Source organism: Cuculus canorus, chromosome 2, assembly GCF_017976375.1.
Source record: "Cuculus canorus isolate bCucCan1 chromosome 2, bCucCan1.pri, whole genome shotgun sequence".
Lineage (NCBI taxonomy): Eukaryota > Metazoa > Chordata > Aves > Cuculiformes > Cuculidae > Cuculus > Cuculus canorus.
Window position 1 is genome coordinate 134495588 of NC_071402.1, and position 17237 is coordinate 134512824.

At 40.8% G+C, this 17237-nt stretch overlaps 1 protein-coding gene across 6 annotated transcripts in view; it reads right to left on the reverse strand.

Annotated features, from left to right (window-relative positions):
• DYNC1I1 (dynein cytoplasmic 1 intermediate chain 1) overlaps positions 1 to 17237 on the reverse strand; it is a 187495-nt gene that overhangs the window by 66951 nt on the left and 103307 nt on the right. For all 6 annotated transcript variants that reach the window (XM_054058344.1, XM_054058348.1, XM_054058345.1 and 3 more), the window contains 3 exons: positions 9940 to 10102; positions 8679 to 8778; positions 3645 to 3770 (listed from right to left, as the gene is read on the reverse strand). In XM_054058344.1, coding sequence (XP_053914319.1) covers positions 3645 to 3770; positions 8679 to 8778; positions 9940 to 10102 — 389 coding nt within the window. The remainder of the gene's footprint in view (positions 1 to 3644; positions 3771 to 8678; positions 8779 to 9939; positions 10103 to 17237) is intronic.

A 17237-nucleotide genomic window follows, 5' to 3' on the forward strand; every position in this document is an offset into this window, starting at 1 on the left:
GCAGGGCCTCATAAAGTACATCTGAAAGGACATCCTTGACTCTTCTCTAAAAAGACATTCCCAGTCTGCACTCTCCAGTATTAACTGCATGCTCAATTTATTCCTTAATACTTAAGGAAAACATTGAGCATTCATTCCTTTGGCAAATGGTATCACCCTTCCACTTCGATTTTGCTTCTGAGACAACTTTTTTTTTTAGTTGCATAGGACAATAAATGAACAAATTGCCCGATCCCTTACTCTTCCTTGTTTTCCCATTTCTAGACTTGTGGTAAAGTCACGTATGTGAGCTATAGAGGAAAAAATCTGTGAGAGTCTCAGCTAAAATATTGCCAGCACATCACTAGGTAAAGTAGAAATATAAAAAACCAAAGGAGGGCAAAAGTAAAACAAGTAGAAGAGAATAAATATTCCACAAGAGGAGAGAGTAGAAGCCAGTAGGACTGTTTTGTTTAGAAAGGACTTGATAGATCACATGGCAGTTCACATGAATTAATGAGTAGCATAAACGATTCCACTTGGCTGATAATTACTTTTCCCTTAATGTATATTAAATAAAATTGAACCCAGTATTTGTAGCACAACATATTGTAGAGCTATGAAATTCAGTACCACCTACACTGTACTATTGAGCCAACAACCTAATACGACTTCGAAGTGGGCAAGAATTTAATATTTACTGAATATAGCATCCCTCACATTTGAGGACTGAAATAAAACATTTTGCTGATTGGAGTTAGGAAAAAACATCATCACTGGTACATTTTTGCATCTTGTCTGCCACAGCTGATACACAACTTTAATTGAAGCCCATGGGTTCTGGTAACTTTCAGCAAAAGCACTGGGAAAGCCTGTCACTCTGATTATGACAATGTCAATGATCTTATGTAAGATTACAAAAAGTCATAGAAAGAGGTAAAGAAAATTAAGAAATCCCTTGGTAATCATCTCACTTAAATTTGTATAATATACCAGGAAAGACAGAAAAACATTATCTTTGCTAGTTTCAAGAATTTACCAAATGTGCACAAGATGCATCTGAAGCTCTGCTTGCTGAAGTTCAGCCAGCTCTTTATCTGTCCAGAGATGTTTTCCCTATTTATTTCTACTGATGTCATCAGAATTCCTGAGATGGAATTTCTTCAGAGTTCTCAGAAATGGCTTCATAAACCTAGTTATTGATTTGGCTTCTCAGAAGAGGCTTTCATGAGTTCCTTGACAGTCATATCTGAAATGAGTTTTTACTTGCTTGTATCTCACTCTGTGAGCCCCAAAATCGACCGGCAAAAGGTATACTAGTCAGCACCACGCAGTATTTATTAAGACCACGTTTTTATAGAAAGTCTTTGGAAAGGAAAATGGAGGTCTACTGGGAAAATAAGCTCAAAGTACTGTATTTGTCATATCTAGGCAGCTTAGCTGTAATGATAAAGTGTGTGTTCATCTCTAGCTGGTGGGCTGGACTGCTATAAGGTCATGTATTGCAGATGAAAAATTGGACCTGTCTCACGAAAGACCAAGAGAAATGAATGAATCAGAACTGAATAAGGGAATGTTTCTCTTTCAAAATGGTAATATAAACGATATGGGGCTGACTATAATACAGTTGGTTTCCACTAACAGAATAATATGATGATCTACAGAACTGAATTCCAGACTCTAAGCTAAGATAATTTTTTTTTTCTTATTTTCCATCTGAGACAGTTAGAAGAAAGCCTGTGTTCAAGAGACCAAGTCTCATGCTTTTTGCATCCCCATTTAATCTTATGTGGGTATCTCCATCTGATCTGAGATTCAGAAGATATTCCACATGTCAGAAGCCCCATAATGGTGGTTCAAACAGCAGTTCCAACTCATAATGTACTCATAATGCAAATTATCTGTGGACAGCTCGACTGAGAAAATAAATATTTCTCATGGATAGAAGAAGTGATTTCATTTAACTGAAAGACGATGAATCCAGGATGCGTGTGAAAGCACAGTGCCATAATTCATAGGTTTTAAGGTTCTAGTTCTAAAAAGGGGGGAATCCAACATAATGGGAGAATTAGACAGAAGCTCAGCCAGGCCAGATCTCCAGCCAACACTTTGTCCTATGCATGTTATTCTAATGGAGAGTATAGCCTGTCTCAATGCTTTCAATTTAGTGAGTCATATCTGCCCTGTTTAAGTGTATCTACTTTTAAGACTAGATAGAACTTTTACTTAAGGGAGCACATTGTTAAGTCTGTAGTCAATTTCCCTTTTGTGTACTAAAGGGAACTCTGAATCTGGTTATTATGTTGCAAAATAAATCTAGTTTAACAATTATTCTTCCAGAAAATGCAATGTGAAATCTCTGCTCTTGAATATTTTGTTTAAAACATTAAACTGCATGTACATCCTAGAAAAATTTGAACATGGGATCTGAGCTAAGATCTTAAGCAGTCTGAAAGAACACATCAGTCTGCCGAACATGATATCCAGAAAAATAAAAGTTCTAATTTCAAAGGTAATACACACACATATATATGTATATAAATCTGTATGGCATATTTGCTGTGCAGGCCTAGGCTCCTTGTGAAGCTTTTTTTCAGTATAGTAAATTAGAAAAACATGCCCAGAATTAAAGGTTACTTAATCGGGTTGAAGCAATAACTTCAGTTCCAGCAACTCCCTCCCACTATGTTATATCTGATAATGTACTCGAGTCCAAACATAAACTTAGTTCAAAAAGATGTTTGGTCCTTGAATGTAAAATGACACTTAGCTTACACAATTAGCCAGGTAATACATATCCTTACAAGAGACGCAAGTTTTACCACAGAATAACCTGCATTTTACTAATCTCCGATTGTTAAGTTCTACTTGCTGAAACTTTTCCATATGGCTTTTTGAATACCACTGTCCTGTATTTAATTACCACAGAAGGATATTAATGAAGAGATTGGAAATTTGGCCCAAGCCCTGCTCTATGGAGATAGAGTCAACGAGCAGAACATTTCTGTCAGTACAAGTCTGTGCCATTTCACACACACACACACATTTCAAACAGACTACAGAAATAAACCACCCAATTATTTTTGCATTGTCCATAAACTTCCAAATAACACAGACATAAAGTAGCACCAAGTGAAGCGAAGCACTAGTTTGCTAATCTGAATTTTGACAGTCAAATAGGAATTGGTTGAATAGTCCTTGAAATAAGAATGTTTTTAACAAGCTTTAAGATGCATACCCAGACATGCATCATGCAAGGTGTACTTCCTAATTTTGAAGGCAAAACATGATATCAAGCAGAACCAAGGCACGAGTAGTCAGCTTGGAGTGCAGAGGATGCGAGGAAGCTAATGTGGGTGGGAAAGCATATGTTGCTGCCTGGATGAGGAAGTGGTACACCACAGTTACTTCATAAGTGCAAGGGCTTTATGAAGTAAATCTCCTAGGGATTGTTTTAAATAGGCAAAGAATGACACACAGCCCTGACAGGCTCTCAGTATTGTTTGAGAAGACTGGCTGCCTTCTAAAAACACTGGACTGGTGCTTGTACTTTTTCCAAAAATGCCTATTTTTAATCTCAACCTCTCATATAAACAGTGGGAAGATGCACCATGTAGTAAACTCTTTTTTGTCTAGCATGAAATTAATGGCTTCCTCAGTCTTACCTGACAATGAAAAACATATTCCGGTGTGGTTTTCTTGAACTTCATGTTCCATACCAAGGCCACCCCATCAGGCTCATGCGGAGCATCTTCATTATTGTTATAAGATGCAACCATCAACTCAGGGTACTAGAAAGAAAACGCAAAAGCAAATGAAATAAGATTGATGACAAAGAACCTATGCAAAATCAGATGAGACAGAAATAATCTGCACTAAATGTGCAATATCTGGCTTTAATTATAATACACACTAGTCCAATTCTAGTATTCCGCTTCATTTTGGTTTTATATTTCACTTGTCCCTGGCCTCTTTAGAGCTCCTGCTCCTTGCTCTCTATCAGTCATTCTCAGATACCACAAAGGCAATGTTATTTACTGCAGGTTAATTCTCAGAAAAGACAAGCAGGATATTTGTAAGAGGAATGCAAAGCAAGGAAGAGGAAAAATCAGAAAGCTTGAACAATTCTAGCGTATTTGTTTAACCATTTATTCAGGGACAAACTGTAGACTTAATTGATTTTGATAATAAATGCACTATGACCATAGTCTTGGCTTATTTTTATTCTGAAATTCACAGGTTTTTCAGCATATCTGAAAACTATTGTTTCTTATTTGATAATGCACTTTTCCTATTTACTTATGCATAGAATGAGCTTGAAAGTTCTTCTTGATCATTCAAATAGCAAACAAAACATTTTCTTCATAGAAACTCAATTGTGCAAGATGCTAAGGTCATCTTGTAAAGCACAGAGTGACCTTGAATTCCACTGACTCAGTAGGATTGTTGCAATGAGCACTCTAAAATCAGATCCATATTTTCTTGTACACCCATTATCCACTGATGTATAGCAGTAGATATGCAACACACATAGGTATTTGCTCTGTTTACATATACACATACAGACACACATAATATCATATATGAAAAATCAGATTTTCACATTCTTTTGAAAACCTTGTATCACTGAAAAACACTATAAGAACTAACAAATTATTCAGAAAACATCAATTAGTTTCTGCCTATACCATAGCACCTGGGTTTCCACTCTCACATGTTTGATACCAGGCACTTCTGGTAGCCTCTGTCCTTCCTTTTAAATAGTCAAAGTAAGGCAGTAGACTTATGGCATGTCCAGAGAAAAGCACATGCTTCTGCAGCCCAGTGAGCCAGCAGCCTAAGATCCCCAGACCACACACCCTCTTCTTGTAAATTAAGAATGCTTTCCCTCCAAATTTCTCAATGATCTCTGCAAATCATTGTCATTTTTTTGTCTTTCCCAGGTAAATTCCTGCCAAACCATTCACCACTTTACAGAGGAACAGCACAGCTGGTAGATGTAAAGGCAGTGGGACAAAGAAACTGCCAACAGTGCTACTGGGAGCTGTGAAATTGGTCCACATCAAGCATTTTAAAAATAATAAAAAGATCACCTTTTATAGCATTATCATTAGGGTTTGAACCTCTCTGCTCTCAAAATTTGTTTGGAAGAAATAATGAGCATAGCTATAACTTCTGCCATCAGCAGCTGTTCTTTCCCACTTTGTGTACACTTCCATGGGTAATACATCCTGGAGCTGATGATTTTTCTATTCAAGTTCATGGTTCCAGATGAGCCTGGACCCACATGTGAGAGAACAAGCAACGACACGTGGTCACCATAGCTGTCTCTTTCCTATTTGGGGCCAGCTCTGATTGGGTTGTACCTACACCCCAGCAGACCCTGGGCGCTGGCACAGCTTGTAAGGGTGATCTGTCACCCAAATCACTTGCATGGGATTTAGAGCTTGCAGCAGATCAGCCACCTCTTCTGCCTCCTCGAGAGCTGAGGGAGATCTGACAGCAGTTTAAACCTCGCATATGAGACACAGTTGTGTCAGCCTGCCCCCCACTGCTCTCACCCACCTTGCCCCTCTCTTTCTCTCTCCTGTGAAAGAGATTACAACCACGTCCGAACAGCAAGTTCAGCTTCTCCTTTGAATGTTTTTATCCCACATTAGCCCAAGTCAACACTGTGTGCAGCAGGCTCTTGCCAGGGCATCTTGTTTTGACTTAACAGGTTAGGTACCATTCGCATGAGCAGCTGAGCCTGCAGTCGTGAAGGGGCAGACACCTTGGCAGGTAAAAGCCACAAGCTCTTCCACCAGCATGACTTCAGCCAGCTAGGGAGTGTATCTAGATCTGAAGCTCCAGTTTAGAGGCACTCTGGGGTTGGTTTACTCTCCTGGAAAGTTTAGTGAGCATGTTCTGGTTGGCAGCATGTCTGGACATAAATAAACACTGACTCAAAACTTGCTGGTCTATATGTAGATTTTGCAATCACAGTTTATGCATCTGACTGGAAATACAGTTTCAAGTTTACGCTGGGGTCATGTGTAGGTGGGTAACACCATTACGAGGCTTTTTGACTCAAAAAACCCAGAGTTAAGTGCAGCACCCTAAATCCATGCTGGCATTGCACACTCACTACTTCACTCACTCTACTTGCATTTTAAGAATTCCAGTCCCCGCGGGGTGCCCAGCTGCCCTGTAACTGCAACTGAAAACAATGTGGAAATGGTGCTGTGCAAAACACCATTCAAGTCTGCTGAGAGTCAGGAGAGACACAGCAGTATCCCTGAAATTGTGGTTTTCTTGGCTTTAGATGAGCTAAGTTACCTCCTCATGGACACAGCAAGGTGATCCCACTCTCTATGTTTACAGTCAGTTCGTTAGGCCTTTTCCTTAGATCCTTGATGAAGCTGTTTTCCCTTTGCAAACGAATCAAGGGGCTGGTGGGTTAGCTTTAATGGTATGAATGATCCCGCATGTTTGGGACCGTATTTTACTTATGAGTGGGAACAGAATAATTTGTTTAATCAATGCATCAAGGTCCTTTGTTTGATTAAGCTTCTATTTGCCTCCAGGCTGTTTTGCAGCAACAGTTTTATCACAGAAAATTGAGCAATGTGTTCTACAGTTCCCATCATTATTCAAGTTATCCTCTGGCATACTGGACACTGCTGTGTCCCGGAGCGCGGGTGAGAAGCGGAGCTAGCTAGGGAAAACACATCCGTCCGGCTCCTGCCAGATGATACACCTCAAAGCAGGCAAGAGAGGAGACAAATCCCTCCTTCCAAGCTAGGGTGGGGCAGTGCGCAGAAGTCCCCCTGGCATGGAGAAGCCCCTGCTGGGGTGTCTGGGAGCTGAGAGTGAGGAGTTAACAGAAGGGAAGGCAGGAGGGGCCACCCTGGAACAAAGAGGTGGGAGGCAGAACATGCCTGCAGCCTCAGGGGCTCAGCAATTACATTTGGCAGAGATCTTCTGAGGCTGCCTTTTTTTCTTGTTGCTCTGGGAATACAGTTAGAGCTGCCTGTTAGGAAAATATCAGATAAGAACTCCATGTAATTTCCAGCCCCTGAACAAGTGAACAACCTCAGATAAGTGTTTCCTCAGGCTTATATTTGATTTCTGTGGAAATCCGTATGTGTTTAAGGGCCACCCACATCACAGCAGTACCTACCTGTTGTTAAGCTGATATTTTGTATGAAAGCAAATGGATAAATCCTTCGTTTCACACATGGGGCATGAGCTGGATGTTACAGGAAGCCCCTCTGCAGCTGGCTGGTTTGCACCACACTGGGCCTGACAGCCAGACCTGCACAGCCTATCTGCTTGGTGGGACCCTCCAACTTCTCCCTGCTGCCTGCCATATCCTCCATGCAGTCAGCTGCCATCTGACCTGAGAAGAACCCAAAGGGATGGAAGCACACCCCTGCCATTTCAAGGGGAAGGAGAGGAGGATGGATGCGAGTCACCACGCTCCTTATCCACTGCCTCTTTCCAGCCTACACACACCACTTACTTACTTGGTCTTAAACACACATGCTGCCTCCACAAGCAACACCTAACATGATGCAAAAAAACCGCAGCTATTCCTAAGACTAGGCTAAGCAAAGCTTGTTCTTAGCACTGGGCTGGGCTACATCTATAGCATCTCTGCCGCCCGCACCAGGCTGCAGCAGGGCTCTGGACATACCAGGGCATGTCTGAGGATGAGTTTGGGGCCAATTACGCAGACCGGCTTGTGTTTGCATTTTTCAAGTCTATGTCCTCCTGGAGCAGTTTCTTTATATCTGTATTAGCCACCTTGGAACAGAGTCTCCCTGGTTTCCTCCCCAGGAAACCTGCTGCTTTGCTCCAGTCTGGAACCTAGGAACAGGCTAACAGGCAGGGATGAAGCAGAAAAGACGAGTGGGGCTAGTGCAAAACTGGGACTGAATTTGACAGGACCTATGATAATGTGCGTGTGTACTTACTCCAGCTCTCCAATGGAATAACTAATTAATCTGGTTTCTGTGCTTTGCTGATGTGGCTGTATTGGTTTTGGGAAGCTTAAGCAGCTCTATCATCAGTTTTATTTTGCAACATGACAATGCTTTGCAGTGCACAGAAACTGGATACATTCCAGGCATGCTGCTTTAGCATGGCCCTTGGCCAGCTGCAGCCTCTTCTTCCATTGCTTGAGAAGAGAACTTAGTATTTTTCAAAAGACTCCTTTTCCATCTTTTCAAGTTGTTAAGATACTGTAACATTTTGAGTTTTAGTATACTAGCAAAATAAATTTTGTTCCTCACTATTCTTAATATATTATTATGTATAACTATTATATCAATTGCTACATATTTAGTAAATTATTTTTAATTGGTCTAATTTTAAAATTTTTGTCCTAAAAAAATTTTGAAGTGTTGAAGGAGTGGAGGGAGGAGGAAAAGTAATGACTCCTTCATCTTAGTAGGTTTGTTAACCTACAGTTTTAATGCAACATCCTGGTTTTGAAGACCAAATAACATATACAAAAAACCTACAGCTTCATTATTGTCCACTACTCTTCTTTACAGTGAAAAATGTGTTGGCTTATTCAGGGCCCTGCTCTTAGCTAAGAAATAACATCACACTCTGCAGTGAAGGGCAAACCAAGGCTGGACACCTTTTTTTTTTTTTTTTTAGAAGAAGTTGGAAGGGATGTGGAAACATATTTTCCCAGCCTCACAACTTACCTGAAGTGACCAATCCATACAGGTGACAACACGATGCTTTGACCAGTGCTCATCATAAAATTGACGGTTAAAGGAAAGGTTGGCTCCTGCTTGAACATCTCTGTGTGAATTCAAACAAAGTGACAGTTCTTGAAGTACCAGGATTCAAATGCTGTGAAAAGCATTTGCAAAAGTTTCTGACTACATCTTCTCAAATTTCTGCCCAGCAAGAAAGTCTGGGGAAAGTCTGGGTAAGTCTGCAACCTTGAATTAATTGTTCTCACTGACTGTCTTGCTGATAATGAATCTGCACTGAGGAAAAATTTTACATCTGTTTCAAAAAACTACATTTTTTAATAATGCACTGCCTTCCTGACTCTCCTGGGTTACTCTGGGCTACCTCTGCCACCTTTGTCTCTTAAGACCAAACCTGGCCCGGGCATTCAGCTCCTCCTTTTCTGAATCTTCACGTCCAAGCTACAACCAAATCTCTCTTATTTTTGACTCCTGAAATCTTTAAGGTGCAGCACCTCGTCACAGTGATGTAGATGGCGGATGCGCTCTCGCACCAATAGGATGGGCTGAAGATCAGTGCTGCTCCAGTGCTGCCACAGTGATGCATTCAGCCAGTCCACAGCAGTGATGCTCTAGAGTAACCTCCAGTAACTTCAAGTGGGACCCAGCTAGTGACTTGCCATGAGGCTTCAACAAATATGCAGGTTGAAACCTGACTACTTTCTCTTCTACTAACAAGTTTTGCTGCTTCTATTCCCCCCTCAATTGCTGGATACAAAACCTGTCACCTCTTATCTTATGCGCTTAAGATTGCAAACACTTTCGGAGATCATCATTTTCATGCACACAATGTGCAGCACAGTGGGATCCATTACAGGCTTGAGGCAGTAGTAGAATATAAACAACAGTAATTTGAATTAGTGAAAGTATCACGATATAAACACATAGATGTACACCACTGGAGTGCACATCTACCTATATTGTGCATATACACATTTATCTGTTCAGAATTTGAAATTTCATCCCCCGAATGAAACAAATAATTAAACCACTTGAATAATACATGAAAGAAAACCCAGAGCAAAAAAAGCATGAAGCTATTTTCCAAAATAATTTCAGTTAACAAAGTGACCCAGGCCTTCACAAAGAGCTTTTAACCTCTTCTTAACTACAGAAATGTTTAATTTAGTTTTAAAATAAAGGCTTCCTGGCATTGGAATTCTTTTTGTAAAGGCAAAAGAAAAAACAGAAAAACCCCAAAACTGACCCATCTTTCTCTTCTACATCTCTGCCACTGTAGTCAAAGAAGATGTCTGAATCTTCAGCCAAAGCTCGCTCAATCACACGTATTGTCCGGTCAAAAAATATCAGGAATTCTTCTGAATGGAGAACTTGCTGTTTTTCTTCTTCTGTCAGTTCTCTAGGAGGAGCTTGGAAAATGAGAAGTTGTAGTTTAGAGTATGTCATTTCACTCCTTTCCCAATGAATCAACATCTTTAGTGGGTTTCTCTTGACATGAAAGCTTGCTGTAGCAACGTCAGGACAAAAATCAAAGCCTTACTCTTAAAATCTTGACTAAGAATTTTTTACTATATCTGTATATTCCCAGAATGTAGCATTTACATAGAAGAGATCCTATATCTTATATATTTATTATTCTGAAATGGAAAATACTTAAAGCCCCCAAATTAAATAAACTCAGTGTTCCTATTTCAGGAAATGGCTGTGAGTGACGCTTAGGCAATACCTAACTCAAAAAAGCCCGACACTTATATAACAGGAGGCCTGTGAGAGGAGCCAAAGATAAAATAATCTTCTTAACTTATACTACAGTTCTTTGTATTCAAAGAGCTCACATAATCCTTCCCTTCACTTCTTCCCATTTCTGCTTGGTGTCACTGATAAGTTCTGTCTCTGCTTTAGAGCTTTGGCGAAGCAATGAAGTAAATAACCAAAGACATTCTCTGAGGCAGCAAAATGAAAAGCAACTGACCAAATACCAGTTTCTTATGGCAGTTTTATTCCTTGTAGAGGAATCTTAAGAGTCAGAGAAAGAAACGCCACTAAGCTGTAGCCAAAGCTACCTTGGGAGGGGGCAGGATACGTTTCAGGCACTGGTCAGGATAACCTGGCCCCCACAAGATGAAGCTGCATCTTTACATGTACACAGAGATGCTAAATCTTTACTTCCAAACCAGTATTTCCAGTATGGCCCTTCATTTGAAAAACACTGTCTTCGCAGGTTGTACCAATGCTATGTCTCTGTCAGTTTAATGACCTGGTAGTAAATTCTAACTCAAACGTGAGCATCAGAAGGAAAGGAAACCGGGATGCTGCTATTGCTATGGTGCAAAATTCTGTTCTCAATTATACTAGCAGGGTCATACTGATATTGTAGCATTGTTGTATATCAATTATGCCTTTGCCCACATGTTGTTTTAGACTATTGTTTTAGTTATGTATAAGAATTACTTGTAATTGAAAAATGCTCTTAGTGTCTTCACAGTTACACCAAACCAGCCCTGCAACTAGCTTAAATTCCCAGCATGAAAAGCTCTGTTGACATAATAGGTATTATGCTAACAGAGAATTTTGTTCCAAATTTATAATTAGGCACACAAACAACATATAACAGAGCTATTGCAAAATTACAGAGTCTCATGCTTAGAGTTTAACTGGTGATCTCCTTAATATGGCTTCACGCTACAGATTTCAGTTCGCACTCGTGAAAATGACCTTGCAGTCTCCCCAGGCCATACTGGGTTAAAGCACCAGCAGCCAAAAAGGATAATTCAGCACCGTGCCTCAGAGAACACACAGTATACGTCAAAGTTTAACTCCCAGCCCTGTCACACATATCTTAATGTTTAATTAAACATGGAGTGACATGCTTTAAAGTTGCAGTTCAAAATTATTTTCCAGCTGCTGCGCTGTGCCACACAGCTTCTTTCAGCTATCAGAGAGATGTAGTTCTTGCTTCCTGCCTGATTCTCTTGTGGTTCACACTACATTTGTGAGCTCTGGTGCCCAGGTACGACGTCACCACCAGCCCCAGGGGCAAGGATGGATTAAAAGACTCAACAGCAGGCAGGAGTCCTGACATGGTCAGCATTACTGCACCACTCAGCTCCCCCAGTTTTCAGTGTAGTTGCTTTCTGAGCACTCCCTGTGTTTGGGAGAGGCTGTTATCACCACGCTTAGGTTTGCCTGAAGTGGTCAAAGCGTTAGCTCTAAGAGACAAAATCTCTGCACTACATTTGGGCTAAATATAGAGGGTAGGGAAAATGCAAAAGGTGGAGAAGCAATTTGGCCCTCAGGAGACAAAGCAACTAAGAAGTTAGAAACTTTAGCCTTTGATGATCTCCTATGGCCTTGGTCCTATGCCTCTTACCACCAGGTTAGTGGTTCCTGTGGAGCTCCACACATCCAGAAAATATCTGCATCCTCCCGCGCAGTCCCCCTGAGTAGCAGAGTGACAATTACCAAGGCAGGAGCACAATTTGCCTCTAAGTGCTTTAGACAGAAGCAATGCATGTGAAAAAAAGGAATGACTGGCAAAAAGCACAGGTCGACCTATTGCAGCTTCCACTGCTGAATAGTAATTGGCACTAAGGGCAAGGAAGAATTGGCACATCTGGCAAGGAAGCCTGTAATGAGGCAATATCCCACTATCACCACTACAGCATTGCTTTCCGAGAATCAAAGACAACAAGCATGACAATGCAGCAAAACGGCATAAAAGAGGAGAAAATAACTGCAAAGGCAACTGGAAAACTTATTTTAAACTGCTCTAAATGGTAAAAATTATTTGCTAAATCAAATCCTCTCTACAGCTTGGAAATATAAATGTATTACTTAGCCATTTGCTGACTATAACTGGCAAAGAAAATACAACCAAAAATCAATAGAAAGGGAAAAGGCAAAAAAATAAACAGCTTGGGAGCTGCGGAGTGTTCACAAGCAATGGAGACACACATGATTGCAGTTCTACCTCAGCAAAATCTGCCTTGCAGTCAGCGATGATCTGTGGGAGGCCAGCAGTCTATTAAACCCTCTTCAGCAACAGAAACACCTTGGCTAAAGTTTGTAGGGCATAATTCAGCTTACCTCATTCATCTGACTGACACACCAGATGCCCTCCGGTGATATTAAGCTTCATATTTTAACCTTATTTTCTTCTTTCATTCGGCTGCCTCTGAAGTTTTATTTGAGGCAATCTCTTCTTACAAGAATGTTAACATCATTACTTTTTCCAGTGTAAAACATTGCTGTAACTACTGCAAATACATGAAGTATAGGCAAAAGAAGCCAAACAAGACTGGTTTACTCTTCCAAATATGAAGATTTTCTAACCATTTATCTTTCTGAGCCACTTCCATTTTCCCCTTGTTCCTTCTCCCTGTCTGTCCATTACCTCAAATAAAACAAAAAGAATTAATGTATTTTTCTGCTATTTTTCTTCCTATCTGAGACTTGACAGTTACTTTGATCTCAGATTTCAAGAGATACAGGCTCTCTTCAAGGAAAACTCTGAGAAATGTAAGTAGCTGATGAAAGTATTTTTTGTTTTGTTTTGTCACAGAGACGTATGTGATGTGACAATATCTTCAGAAATTCCCTGTAAGAATACAGCATTTGCCTTCAAGCATCTGCTCTCCCTGGCATAAAAAACAAACAAACCACATCTAACCTTCTGTGTCTAACAAAGCCTAGTGTGATGCTTAGCTTACCAGTGCTAAAATTTACATGCTTATTGCCTGGAATGCAATGAAAGCTCCTGCAAAGGAAGACCCATACTTTGCTCTTGTCTCTCTACTGTAGCTTTGTAATGAACCACTGTGCTCTGCTTCCCACCTGGAGGAGCTGAACCCACCTCTGGCCCCGCATAGCTCATGGCAGGAGGACCCATGGTGCAGCCATCAAGTTCTGCCTAACAGAGCCACTGAGCATCCCATCTGTCCACAGACCCACCAAAACACTGATGGGATCACGTATGCATAACAAGAGTGCAGTCTGGGTGGCTCTGGGGTTATGAGGTCAACAATATGTATCAAATAAGCCCTGTGCACACTACCTTACAAAATAAAATTAAATATACATTTAAAATTAAAACACTGTGCAGTTATGTATACATGGAGGACACCATGGGGGAAGAAAATGAGAGTTATTTCCATAATGAAAGACACTGAACACTTGTGCGTGAATAGAAAGGCCTAAAATATATAACAAAAATTGAATACGGCATGAAACCAACCAATTGATTCAACACTTATTTATGAAAACTAAGAGCATTTTATTATTTCAAGTGATTTAACACGATCCTCAGAAATATCATACTTCACATCAGATCCTTCGTCCACAAATTCCTCTGGACAAAACAGAAAAAACCCCTGATATTAAAACATTTCCTTGGATCTTTAGGAACTAAGATAAAAATTGTTGCAGAGTTGTTCTTATGTGGCAGAAGCGGGTTTGTAGTAAATATAATATCAACAGTTGTGATAACAGTGCAGGCTCAAATTCACAAGTACTAAATACCAGGATTGAAGTCTTCTCCCAAGAGAGTAAGAAAGATACTTACAAAAGAACAACAACAAAACAAACAGAAAAAAGACCCATGTTTAAATAAGTATAACAGAATATAAAAAAAATATTACCCTGGAACCTCAGTAATTGTAAAAAACCTGACAAGATAAATGAAGTCCATTAAAGGAAAAAAAAAAAGAAAAAAAGAACAAAAGGAGTAAGGGAATGAAAGAAAGAGTGAACTAATAAAACCTGTAAAGCAGGAAGCAGCCTTGTTATAAGCCCAGAGATATAACGAGAGACAGGAGATCAGTAAAACTCTTTTAAGAGCTGTGTTGTTTCTTTCAACCTGTATTTAAACCCATGTAAACTTCAGATGTGATGATGACCAAGGACAGTAGAAATGTACAGCATTAGAACCATAAGATGTCCAGTGGCTCTCAGCAGCTTTTAGCCCTTGCTTGCAGATAGCCTATGATTCTCTTGTTTTCCTTGTGCTTCTCTTGTTTTTCTTGTGCTTCACACTTTCATGTCAGGCTTGATGTATGCCGTATCCTGGTTTGATATGTGCTGTATCACAGTTTGATACATGTCATCTTGATTGTCTTGGGTTCAAAACACAAGCCCCTGCATGGCATAACTGCTGAACATGTAAAGGGAGATTTTCAGGTGAAAATTTAGGGAATTTTTGGTTCTGGGGTAGTGGGTCCAGAGCATTAAATTAGAATCTGTGTCAGGCAAGGCTATTTTCACTGAGTGTTCTTCTTCAGGGGCTGTGCTGAGCACCATCCCTGAGCACACCTGAGCCAGGCTATCAGGCTGGATCAGCACACAGCAGCCAGCTGTGGTGTCTGTGGCAGTGAAACTGTGGCATCACAGGCTATTACAAACCCCAGTGTAAGCTGTCCTGCTTCTCCAACACTCATGCCTGAGCAGAGCTAAACCATTTCCCACACCTCAGTGTGCTGCGTGGCCAGCGCAAGAGAGAGGAACAGGTCCTTGAAGATGCAGATCCCAGTTTCCCCCATCACAGATTCTCATGCAAATTTCTGTGGAGATCACAGCTCCAGATAAATGCAGCTTGAGGTCCACTTCCAATACCAAGCCCACTCCGCTGTTCATGTGGTTTCTGCTGACACAAAGAGGCACCTCAAGTGGAGCTCCAGAGCTCTCTGGCGGTGGAAAGCCCCAAGCCACTTGATGCTACAGTTCCAGATTCCCTTGTTTATACATGGTCAGGAACAGACAGAGCCCAGTCCAGTTAAGCAGCAGGTGTCCCACACTCTGCTCTTCCAAGAACATGGGAGACATGTTCTTGTCACCTGAGATAGAGGTGACCACAGGCAGCTCCTTGGAAGAAACACAAGGGAGTGCCAAGGCTTCATGTGCTTCAAATAGTCAACATGTCAGGTCATCACGTTCCCACTCCAGAAACACTTTGAGAGGCTCAAGCTACTCCTTACCCCTAGCACTCCATGGCACTGAAGTGCTGCAAGAGGTGGTGTGCAACAGGCTGCCCTATTGCAGGTGCACTATGAGCCTTACAGTGATGCCGAGACAGGTCCAGAACTAAGGTCAGACCCTGCAAACAGCCTACCAAACCCTGTAGAGCAATGCTGGTGTGTGTGTGTGGGGAAGACCAGGAAATTAAGTATGCAATAAAAGTCTGTAGAATTAATTTGGACTACCTATAAACCACAGTGAAAAAAAAATCACATTTCCTCTTAAAATACTATTATAAAAATAGACTATTCTTATTCTGTTGATTTGGGGAGAGAGAGACTGATCCGACTGGATCCAAGCTTTATTTTTCATCCTGACCTATTTTTGAGTTATATTCATGAAAAAATTGCCTGCCTTTCTCGCCTCGCACTTCTCTCTCCCATCGTTTTTTTTTTCTTACACTCCTATAACTCAAAAAACGCCACGCTGATTTTTTTAATCTGTTAAAAAATGTGCTCCCTGAGCTGAAACCAAACTTCAGCCCAGAGCAAATTTTTACGGCTGGGTTATAAATCCCTGAAAAACAGGATTCATAATGGAAGTGCTGACACAGCCTTAACTACTATATAGCAGTGTGAATGGCGCCACTATAATATCTATTAGAGATTCTTTAAAAAGTTTGCAAAATATTGTCTTGCCTTGCAGAGAAAAAGAAGCCAGAGTACTTAATGCCAACATAAACATGCTTTTAACCCATTATGTGCTAATTTGCAGAAAAGCTATTAATTCTGAGTAGGCACACAGAATGCAGCACTGACAGGAAATGTTCTTCTAAACTCCTGTTTGACTTGTAACGTGATTTTAATCACTTCCATGAAACACAAGTGATGGCTTCAAACTCTCAGTGTTGCTCAGAACATGAGAAGGGTGATTACAACAGAGAGGAAAATGGGATTTTGTTGGAAAAAGGGCTAAAGCCAACAGGGAGAGAATGACACCAAATGCTAAAATACGGGACTCCGTTTGGGGATGACTGCTTCATTTGATTCACAGCATTTAATGTCAGGCATCGGCACTCCATTGTTTTATCTGACACAACACATACTGCAGGTCAAGTTCACTTTCTATCAGGCAATAAGCGTATTTTCTTCTTCCTTGAACCCAGTTAAGTGCTAGCACCTCACAAAGCCGGTTCTGCCAAAACAAGCTATACCTTGCTTTTACAGTCTGCAGTTTGTGAATCTGAGACTAGTGCTAAACTAGCCCAGTTGATCTGATGTTCCTGGGGGTGTCTGCTGGGTAGGGAAGGGGAGCACTGTCTCAAAACTAAAAGACAACAAAGAACTAAAAGATGTTGGCAGTGGCGCTTGGTCAGCGAAGCGTACAGAAGACTAACTTGAAAGCCCACTAAAAAGTGAAATTAATCAGTTCAGGAATGCATTTAGATTTTTTCCTTCTTCTCTTCATGCAGGAGTTTGTTCTTTCTCCCTAGGTATAAGCACTAGCATTACTTTTATGTGAAAATAAAAGGGGATGAGATCAGCTGTAAGCTGAATATTAGAGAGGCATGCAGCAGCTCAGAACAGTGCACAATTA